General features: G+C 36.7%; 1 protein-coding gene across 19 annotated transcripts in view; it reads left to right on the top strand.

Moving 5' to 3' along the window:
- The first annotated feature begins 65 nt into the window (after nucleotides 1-65).
- The window catches only part of LOC124947029 (probable ATP-dependent RNA helicase DDX31), a 44,161-nt gene continuing 32,721 nt past the window's right edge, over nucleotides 66-11,505 (top strand). For 15 of the 19 annotated variants that reach the window (XR_007100274.1, XR_007100279.1, XR_007100276.1 and 12 more), the window contains exons 1-8: nucleotides 69-284; nucleotides 367-1,245; nucleotides 1,323-1,589; nucleotides 1,684-1,904; nucleotides 1,983-2,595; nucleotides 2,674-2,904; nucleotides 5,720-6,062; nucleotides 9,869-10,070. Coding sequence is in view for 2 of the 19 variants with exons in the window: in XM_047488604.1 (XP_047344560.1) it covers nucleotides 216-284; nucleotides 367-1,245; nucleotides 1,323-1,589; nucleotides 1,684-1,904; nucleotides 1,983-2,595; nucleotides 2,674-2,904; nucleotides 5,720-6,062; nucleotides 9,869-10,070 (2,825 nt within the window). In the remaining 17 variants the exon portion in view is untranslated. The other 4 variants (XR_007100286.1, XR_007100284.1, XR_007100285.1 and 1 more) reach the window with 4 other exon arrangements.

The following is an 11,505-nucleotide window of genomic DNA, read 5'->3' as shown; positions in this document are numbered from 1 at the left end:
TTCGAGAAAATAAAAAGCGAGATAGTCGATAGTCTCGAACTCGTAAGTTCTTTTACGCATGCTTGTAGTGTCGCTGTCGTCGATGTATTCTTGTCAACACGTGACTGCTAAACGTGTTGTATGAAAGAGGTTATGTAGCTTCGTGTTGTTTTTAACGTGTATTTTATAAACGTGTGTTTATTCAATTGCCTTCTTTTTTTTTATAAAATCGTCCAATGACTATACAAGAGATGGATATTTGTTTAAATATTTCAACGGAACCTGTTGCTGGAGTATCTGCCAATGTGAGTATTTAATTCAATTTAAGTTATTTTTATGTTTTTTGTATGCGAGTTTTATAAAAAAAAAAAACATCTATATATTTAGACAAAAAGGAGGTCTATGTTGAAAAGTTCTGTTAAAAAATTAAAGAAAGTAGCGGTAGGAAAAAAAGAAAGTAAGAAGAGCAATAAGTTGGAAGGTGATCCTTTTAGTCAAACCAAAGGAATCAAAAGAGTTAAACAAAAAGCATTGGCATCTATAGTCGCCAAGAAATTACAGCAAAATAATATACACAATAATTCGCAGAATACACAGAAACTCCCTAATTTACGGATTCAATCCAAGAATAAAAACAATATATCTACAGCTGTAACAAATAAATTAGAAAGAGTACTTTCTGCATCAAATGTACAAAATACAGATACCAATGAAGTTGTAGCAGAAATTGATGAGACAGAAAAGAATGTTATTAATGAACCTATCATATCATTTGTTAAGCCTTCAAAAAAGTTATTGGGTAAGGCAATTGTAAAAAAAAGAAATATAAATAAGACTGGTTCGAAAAAGTCTTTGTCAGAAATATTTTCAAATCAAGTAATGACAAAAAATGTAGAATCAACTTCGTCAGATGTAACTTTAAATGTTAAAACAGATGAGAAAGATATAGTTCAGGTACCGTATGAACAATCTGCAATAGAACAATCTAGTAAAAGATTAGTTCCAATAAAGCGATTGAAAAAGTTAGATATAAATACTGATAATAGGAAAAAGAAACACCTTAAGAGTATTACAGAACATAAAGCACAGAAAAATGAATCTTCTGATAAAACTTATAAAACTTATAAGAAACAAACTGGAAGAACATCATCTTTATTTAGAAATAATCCTGAAGTTCCAAATATTGGACAAAGATTTGTGAAACCAATTAGTGAAACAGTTTTTACAAAAACAAATTTTTCAGATTTTGATCTACATCCTTTTATGGTTAGTAGTTATGTTATTAGAATGAAATTTTTAATTTTATGATAGAAATGTCTAACACCTGCTGTATTTTTATTAAGGTATCAAATCTAGAACAAAATATGAACATTACTAAAATGACTACTGTGCAACAAATGACAATTCCTGAAATTTTTTCTGGGAGAGATGTTTTAATTAGGTCTCAAACTGGATCAGGCAAAACACTAGCTTATGCTATACCAATTGTTGAATGCTTACATAAGATAAGACCTAAATTAACAAGGAGTAGTGGATTAAGTGCATTAGTAGTTGTACCTACAAGAGAATTAGCTTTTCAAACTTATGAGTGCTTTCTGAAATTAAGGAAAGTAAGTATTGGTATAAGCTTATTTTTTAAGATAGAAGTAAATTTTTGTATTTGTTTAAAAATGTGTATCTATTTTGTTTGTTCTATTATCACAGCCATTTACATGGATTGTGCCAGGTTATTTAGTAGGTGGAGAAAAAAGAAAGGCAGAAAAAGCAAGGCTGAGAAAAGGTTGTAATATTTTGGTCGGTACTCCAGGTAGATTATTGGATCATATTAGACATACTGAAGCATTAAAATTAGATGATGTAAAACATTTTGTTTTGGATGAAGCTGATAGAATGTTAGATGCTGGATATGAGAAAGATATTGCGGGGTAAAATATTATCTTATGAAATAATTTTATAGATATTAAAAAGTTTATAATGTTAACATCTTCAAATTATATTTTTAGCATAGTGGATGCTCTTAAAGGAATAATTATTAAATCAGATAACTTAGGTTATGATCCTATAGAAATGTTAAAACAAAATAGTAGAAAAGTTTTCACAGATGAAGAAACTACTCTTTCAGAAGAAAATCATAAGAAAGAACGAAGTTTCAATGGTAATGAAATATCAAACTCTGAAACAGATAATAATGATATAAATAACAAAGAAGATGTAATTAGACAAGAATATCATTCGAATAGTGAAAGTGATTCAGAACAAAATGATTTTCCTATAAAATCAAAGAAAAAGAAAGAGAAGTTTCTTGCGAAACCTACAAAAAAGAAAGAAGAAGATTTAAAAACATCTCAAGAAGATCTCACGCAATTTCCTTCAAAAAGACAGACAATTCTTTTATCTGCAACATTAACTCAGGCTGTGGAAAAATTAGCCGGTCTAGCTATGCATAATCCAGTCTTTGTTGATGCTGCAAAAGAAAATCTAGTAACAATTGACGGAGACGAGGATCAGATTAACGAAGACTTTGTAGTTCCTCAAAGTGTGCGTCAGTATTATATAGTAACTCCACCAAAACTACGTATGGTCACTTTAAACGCTTACATCATTGATAGATGCAAGGTAAACGTGAAATATTTTATATAAGTAAAATTTTTGTAAACATAATTTCTTATCAATATTCGTTTCATCATTTGATAGCGATCTGGTCACAATAAAATGTTAATATTTATGGCAACACAAGACATGGTTGATTACTATACAGAAATCTTATCTGCTGTCTTAACTAAACAGAGAGACGGGGAAGACGAAGATTCTGATCCTCTCATAAATGTGGAATTTTTAAAATTACACGGTAACATGAGCCAAAAGGAAAGAATGGAAGTTTTTAAAAACTTCAGGCTAACAAATAGCACTGTTCTGTTATGTACAGTAAGTGATATTTTATATCTTTATCTATTATCTAATATTTTTTATCATTATCTATTATTAATAATTGAGCTGGTAATTATGAAAAAAATCTAATAGGCCATATATTTTTCATTTTTAAATATTTAAAAATTTTTTAATTATTTACAAATTAAATTTTTTAATTATACAATAGCGAACAGGAGAAGTATTTATTCTTTGAAAATAGTTTTTTTATGTAATTAAAAAATGTTAAGAATAACGTGTGACAAAATATGTCTTTTAATATCTTAAATGACTTAGAAAAGTTTTATAATCACCGGTTTAATTAAGATCCGAAAAGGATAAGATTCGCGTCGATTTATTACCTGTTTTAATTTGACGTCAACGTCGATCTTTGTCAATTGTACATCGAATATCCAAAAATCGTTTGGATGAGATTGAAAGGCGACCACGATCTCAACCGTAGCGATTAGTTTCGCGTAGTATGATTATGTATTAGGAGAATGACGGTGGTTTCGCCACCGCAGGAGTTAATACAAAATATCAGTGAAAGAAAAGGATCCAAAGAAAGAAAGAGCGGAAGAAAAGCCGTGGATACCCGTCGGCACTCCCAGAGCTGTAAATTATCTCGCGGCTTATTCTTTCAGGACGGAATTTAATATCTTTGGACCCACGCTGTGTCCGCAGGTTAAAAATTATGTGTACACACGAGGCCTTCGTAACGAGTATAATTATGATCGTTGGCTCGTTCTGTGTCAGTGATTTCTTTAACCGTTCTCTTGCTATATTAATCGGTAAATTCTCGTTTGCCAATAACGACCAACAGAAATTCCATCGCGAAACAGGACAAATCTAAAAAAAGTCAAATATGTTCATTAAAATCTTATTCGCGTTAATATTTCATAGAAAAGTATCATTTATATGACGAATTCGAATATACATATATAAATATGTTAATACATTATTTTTCGATCGATTAATCTCACCTTAAATCGGTTAGATTAATTTCAGATTAGCAATGGATCAATTTTCTATACTTTCCAATGTCCATTACAATCTCTATCTATCCGTAATCATCTACCAGTGAAAGTAGTGAATTTTATTTTTTTATTTACATAACCAAAATGCGCTATTTAGTCGATGAAGTTAGTGTATCTTATTAATTAAACGTACGAGAAGTTACATTTTTACTATAAAATCTACTCAAGGTATTGAATGATTGTCATTATAAAAATTCAACTTGGTCACGCAACTTGGATGACGTTTTCACACCATGAAAATTAACTCGCTTGAATCAGGCAATCGTATCGTCGACTTTCGTTATCATCTTTTTCGTTCCCTCGTTAAATCCTATAGTGCGCGATTAAATATCAACCAGTTTTTAATTTTTTTAATCTTCGTTCTTAAGGACGTTTCTACTCTACTTGATTATTGAACGTGTAGGTCGTATAAGATCGGATATCTAGAAAATAAAGACGCGATTTCACATTTCGTCGGGATGGAACTTATGTTTGCTTTGTCCGACATTAAAAATTACGTGTCGACTTGGTCGACGGTTGCGGCACGAAATGCACGGTGGAGGACGATCGAAGCCGCCCACGTTTTATGGCGTCACTTCAACGGGGATTTTATGACAGTATTATTAATTTCTACGTTGAAAAGCCACGAGGGGCTCCGCGGTTGGAATGTTCCGCGGCTCTCAGCGGTGGTGAATCCGGATCCACCGAGTGATATATGATACGAGTGAGATGTTTTGAGTGGGTGATCTATTCTGGATATCCCTGGCCGCGATCGTGCTCCGACTCCTAAACGATCGTTTATCTTAATCGCCTTCATCGATCGCTGCTCTTCCTCAGCACCGGTTAAGCATCGGTAGATCGAGAACAGTGGCAAATAATATCTAGTTTGTTCGATCTCGACGAGTTTCAGGCACGTACATACGTGATTCGATTGGATCGTCAAACGGATTCGAACGAGTCTCGACGTCGATCTTTTATTTTTTTCTTTTTCTTTTTTTCTTTATTTTATTTTTTTTTTTTTTCTTTAAAATTATCGATCGAACATATATCGTGATAAATAGCATATAAGAAATAATCCCGAGGTAGTTTAATGAGAATTAATTCGGAATGCTAGAATAGACGAAGAAATATAAATTGACTGAAAGAATCAATTCAAATTCTTAATACACGAATGAAAGATGGCCGAGGGTAGAAAACGGTGTAGGTAGATACCTCTAGCTATATGTTATTTATTTCTCTATCGATAGCCGGAATTTTTTTCTCGTACTCCTTCACCCTGGCGCCTGACTCTGGCGCTGTCGGAGGCAAGCGCCAAATTAATTCGATGCAAAGACAAACAATAAATTTGTATCGTGCCGCGAGAGAATTTTCAACTTCACGACGTCCCTTTCTCGACTATAAGTATCGTTGGCTCGTGGTGGGCCAGAGTGGATTAGTCTTCAGGGCCGTCAACGAAGAACTCTACGTAGTCTACTACGGTAAATCATCGAGCAACCGAACGCCAAGAAATCAGGGCCGTGCTCAAACGTTCGCCGTTGGGGTTTCACAGCGGGCGCTCGCATATTCACCTTCGTACAAAACGAGAAATCGGTCCTCCGGTTTGTAAAGTATTTGTACTCGGCAGGTTGACTCCGTAAACGCCGTGGTGTCTCTTTGATTCTACGTTAAAGAACGAGACGTATTTGACATTCGACAGGCAAGCATTACGCGATTTATGACGGAGGGTAGATCACTTAGAATCTCTTACATCGACGTATCTACGTCCTCTCTTCTTCCCTTTCCCCGCAATGTTTTATTAATTTTTTATTTCGTATCAGGACGTCGCAGCGCGTGGATTGGATTTGCCGAAGGTGGATTGCGTTGTTCAATACACGGGGCCACTTTCAGCGAGGGATTACGTGCATCGAATTGGTCGAACGGCACGTGCTGGTTCTTCCGGATCAGCAGTTATTTTCCTTACACCGCCGGAAGTCGAATTCGTGCGAATGCTCGAGTCCAAGCGAATCCGGATCAATCAAATAAACATGGAGACAATATTAGGCAAATTAATAGGGCCTTTATCGAAGCATTATTCCGTTCAAGAAGCTGCGATTGCTCTTCAAAGAGAGTTCGAAGCTTTGATTTTTGAGGATAGAAAACTTCATGATAAAGCATGCAAAGGTAAGTAGAATTCATTTCCTTTTTTTTTTGTTCTTTTTTATTTTCTTTCTTGAACATAGATTAAAGTCTTTTACTCTAGCGAAGCGTAATCTTTGACCTAACAAAACTGGAAGGAAATTTTCGTAGAGGATAATCCGTAAGGTAGAAACGTAACGCGTCTACGTAACACGTAACAACTCACACGGTTGTCCGTTTAACACAATTTCCTTTATCTCTCTGTTCGCGGAACACGAGCTAGTGAAGAGGATCTACGAAGGATGAGGGAACACCTACTCTGATTCAGTTGGATTGGAACGAAAGCGAGCTGACTTCAGGGTAGAGTAAACCAATTCCAGTGAGCACCCTACTCGCATATAAAGTAACTCTTATACGACTACGCTATGGGGGGTTCGCTCTCCGTTACCACTCCCTTCCTCTGTCTCGGTCTCTTTTCGCTCTCTCCTGCCACTCAGATATTTACATAGTCTATAGACGAGGAGGGATGATCTTGTTTGCCATGCCATGCTTACTCTATTAGGGTTGTTACGAGAAAGAATTTACTGGCTGCAATAATAAATCCATTAAGATGCGACGATTCGAATTGGTTCGAAGGGAGAAAACTCAGCTCCCCTTTGCCGCATCGCTTTCCTCGCGAAACGAAGATGTTTCCTTCATTTTACTGCTTTAGCCTCTCTCTCTCTCTCTCTCTCTCTCTCTCTTTCTCTCTCTCCTTTTCTCCCTCTCCCTCTCCCTCTCTCTCTCTCCCTCTTTCTCTCTCTCTATCTTTCTTTCTCTCTCTCTCTCTCTCTCTTTCTCTCTCTTTCTTCAGCTACATTTTTATCGATGAACATTACTTGCAAATATCGGTCATCTTCGAAAGAAGCATTTTCATATTAGAAAGTATATGTCGCATCAACGAACTTAATCGGCTCAACGATGAAGCTTTCCAAGAAAAGAACGTGTCGAAGAGCCATAAATCTTACTGCTTGGCTTTCGAGCTTCAAACTTGTTCAGCATCAAGCGTGGCTTTACACGAAGGTTAGCCACGGTTTTTGAGCGCTTAGCCATTCCGGACTTGAGTGACGGTACACAGCTAACCACTTGACCGTTCCTACGCACGTACCGGTGATTGATAGATTAATTGCCACGTTACTCTCGACCTCTAGCATTGCACTTTTCGCGCGTAGCTTGCTTTCATCGGAAGAGAGTGAAGCTGAGAAAGAGGGAAAGAAGGAAAGAGGGAGAGAGAAAGAGAGAGGGGGGAAGAAAAATTGGAAATTAATTATTTAACGATTTCTTTGAACTCATATTCTCAACGTCGTTTTCTATATTTTATTAGATATTGATTTGCAATCAAACAAAAAAAAAAAAAAAAATAAGAAAAATGCGTCGACGCTAGAATCGAAGAAAAGATAAAAAAAGATAAAGCGATAAAAAAGAGTACAAAAACGGATATGAAGTAAAGAATAATGGTGTAGCATGACCATTTCCTAGCTTCCTCCTATGTTACCTCCGAATTTATTTAATTCCTGACTAAGGCCGAGGTGAAGGCTAGCACGCGGGGAAGTGGAAATCTCACTAATTCGTAACATTATCACCCCAATAGAGCCGAACGGCCCTCAATAGCGAGAACAACCCCCTGTGTTCTCAACCCTCGCCACTAAGCTAAGGGATTCATCCATTCCGTCCCGCATATATATCTCACCCCCTTCTAATAGTGGTACTCAAGCTACACCCTCTTCGAAATAACTCCTATTTCAACTTCTTTACGAATGTTTTCTAAAGTTCATAAATAATCATTTATTGGTTTTGATAATTATGATAGATCATCAATAGTTTCTTTTTAATATCTTTATAAAATCGAAGAGATCAATGTAATTGATTTAATTGATTAATCACATTCAATAATTGATGTCATTTTATGATTCGTGATTACAATTTTCATTGACAAAATTCGATATTCGTTCTTATAATCGAATAACTCTAGAAGTATATATATGTAAGTACATGTTTGGGTGCTTTTGAGTTAGATCGAATTCACTGTACGCAGTCTATGCGCCTTTCAGAGGGGGTGGCCGACACAATCCAACCACTGAATGTGGCTTCCGCCAAAACCACTTACGCTTTGTGGTGAGAGACTCTTAACAATACGATACAGGATACAAATACAATAAGACGCAGTTACATCACTTAGGAACAAAGCCACCCTGCACGGCGGTCGCTCTTACGTTCACCCCTCTCGCTTTTACATCCTTCTCACTCTTTCTCTCTCTCTCTCTCTCTCTCTCTCTCTCTCTTTCTCTTTCTCTCTCTTTCTTTCTCTTTCTTTCTCTTCTCAGTGCCGCCGCATCGTAAGATTTATGCGCTAAATGGAGAAAAACATTTCTCCCTTTTCAACGTCGACTTCGAACGTGGAGAAAGATCTTTCTACTCGGTTTCTTATGTACGGAAGAGACAAGTCAAGGCAGAAAGCAGGAGGAAATCAGAGCGGAAAACGTCGAAGCATAAGGTCTCCCTCGGCAAATTATCAGAATTAAAATCTTTATAAACCAATTTTTATTTATGTTTAATCAAAAATTATATATAATGCGAAATTTATAGTATAACTTATATTAATATAATTAATATAATAATATTTAGTATAGATGTTATATAATTAGATTGAAACAAAAGATCGTAGCGTTTTTAATATATCGCCTATTGGAAAATGCTATGAACTTTTGTTCCAATATAATACTAGAATGTAGAACAATAAATAGAGTATATAATAATATTTAGTATATATTATAATATGATATACTAATAACTATATTAATATTATAATACAATTATATTCTATTATTAATTGCAAGTATAATTTATACTTGGCAAACAGTAACTTTCGGGATATGAACTAATTAATACTTTTTTGAACAAAACAAAATAAAAGCAGAATTTAAAAATACAGTCATATTTACGCGTTACATCAAAGTTACTTGACGATAAAAGCGTTTTGGTCGTCACAAAAAGATATTTTTAATAATGATATCGAATAAATTTTTAAGGGAATATCTATAAAATTCTTGTAAGAAAAATTATTTTCTGATTCGAAGAATACTATTTAACTTCATGGATAGTTACGAGTCGATTGGTCTTTTTTCTTTTTTATTTCAAAGAGTCGAACGGTCGAAGAGACTTTACGGTGAAAAGATTTTCGCACGGAACGACAGAGTAACAGCGTACTCGCACATGTCGAATTCTCTCAGGACCAGAGAACCCCAGGATTTCTCACCCGTGTACGGAAGCTAGAGATGCGAAGAGAGAGAGAGAGAGAGAGAGAGAGAGAGAGAGAGAGAGAGAGAGAGAGTGAAAGAGAAGTGAGAGAGGGGATGACTATTAGCTACAGCACTTGACTCGCCCCTGTTAATGCTCCGTAATAGCTCGCGGCAGGACACACGTATACCCCATAGAATCGTATACTAGTCCAGCCCCGTCGTCTTAATGGAAGCACGATTAATACGAGTGTATTAGGTATATGCGGTATAAGCAATCATTACATCGAAATTGTATGTATGTTCATAATGTACGACTAACATAAGTTTAACAGTTTTCGAAAACGTGTTAATGTAACGTATTTTGAAATCATATAAAAGCATATGAAATTATTCAAGAACAGAGAGACAAAGAAATATAAAAATATAGAAAATACTTTATAAATTTTTGTGATTTTTGCACAAAGTTCCGTAGAATTAAACTAAGTAAAAATTAATGAATTATCACGATATTTAAAATTTATTAAGCCTATAAAAATAACGAATGTTTTATGTATTGGAATATTGTTTTATTAGCATACGTTTCCTGGATTCGTTTCTACTCAACTTATCCATACGAATTGCGAGAGTTCTTCAATCGAAAGGAGCTTCATTTGGGTCATTATGCGAAGAGTTTTGGCCTGAGTGATCGGCCTCAGCGAATCGGTGGAATCGGGAAGAAGTTGCGCGAGCAAGAGAACATTAAAGTCAAGCACAACAACAGGCTTACGATCGATCGGTAAGTGTACGAATAGATTGAATTAATTTTTTTTTGTTCCTTGGAATGATACACTTGGTTAATTTTTTAATTAAGCAACGCAGCCGTCGATGAGGGAGTGCATGTTGAGTTTGTAATTAGATTTGTTCTTTGCTGGTCATAACCGTTAGCATTTCATCGCGAACAATTGCGAGTAACATCCTACGGCGTGTGGAGACGATAGCAATGGTATTAATGACGGATTCACGCGTGGCTTAGCGCGCTAACCGCGATGTACGTAGTGTGAGTGAGTAATAGAGAGAGATAGAGAGCAAATATGTCGGCGTGTGCGACACGTAGAACGCGTACGCATAACGCGGACGACGGTCCGTGGCTCCTAGAGAGAGGTTGCTCACGTCAAAACTGTCGCGTTCTGTCATCCGTCATGTACAGAGAACGGACGGACGTGTTCTACGGTGGCTGCCAGGCCATAAGCCATACGCCTCTCATCGTGCTTGTCCTCGCTATTTCGTCTCTCCCCCGCGATATCTCCGTTATTCTCGAATCTCCACACTCTATTTCTCTCTCTCTCTCTCTCTCTCTCTCTCTCTCTCTCTGTCTCTTTCTCTCTCTCTCTCTCTCTTTTCCACAACTGTATGCGTTTGGTATAACGTTCGGCCGGCTTTTGCCCTTCTCCTCCAAGCTTCTCTATCCTCATATCCTTGTTTCTCTTTCATTCCCTCTCTATCTGTCGCTCTATTGTTCATAATTATACAATACGGCTATTAAACAGACTGATGCGACCACCGCTTCCGGTCGGCCGTGCTTCTGCCATTTACGGAAACCACGGAATCCGCCTTTCCACCTCTACGGAACTCTTTCATCCACCACTTAATGACTCGTGATCTAAATTCCCTATTTCTCCTTTTTTCCTTCTCTCTCTCTCTCTCTCTCTCTCTCTCTCTCTCTCTCTCTCTCTTTCTCTCTCTCTCTCTCTTTCTCTGTCTTTCTCTCTCACCTCTCCTTATCGATATCTTTCTCAAACGATACACGAATCGCTAGTCTTTTTCGTGAAGGATATTCGCATTAATGTGTTTAATGTATGTTCAATGGGCGTGCTTTTGGTACGCAGCAAGTACCCTTCGGCCAGCTAGAAAGAGAGAGAAAGAGAGAGTGAGAGAGAAAGAGAGAGAGCCAAGTCAGTTTTAATGGGTGAAAGGCGGGCACCAAGCCGACGGTCCAATGAATCGAGAGACCCCACGGTATACGCCTCTGTGGCTACGATTACGCTCGTTTCTGCGCTCGCGCGCACCTCTCCCTAACTATAGAAGCGACAATATCGTATATAGTATGCGTTCTTATTCGTATGCTTTCACGTCCGTATTCGTGAGTCCTCTTCGTCGTCGGGTTTAAATAGACCGTCTCCTTCATGACACGATCAATTCTAATAGAGAACGGGTTCTGTTTCACTTTCGTA

This window comes from Vespa velutina, chromosome 2, assembly GCF_912470025.1.
Source record: "Vespa velutina chromosome 2, iVesVel2.1, whole genome shotgun sequence".
Classification (NCBI taxonomy): domain Eukaryota; kingdom Metazoa; phylum Arthropoda; class Insecta; order Hymenoptera; family Vespidae; genus Vespa; species Vespa velutina.
This window is presented reverse-complemented; position numbering and strand designations above follow the sequence as displayed.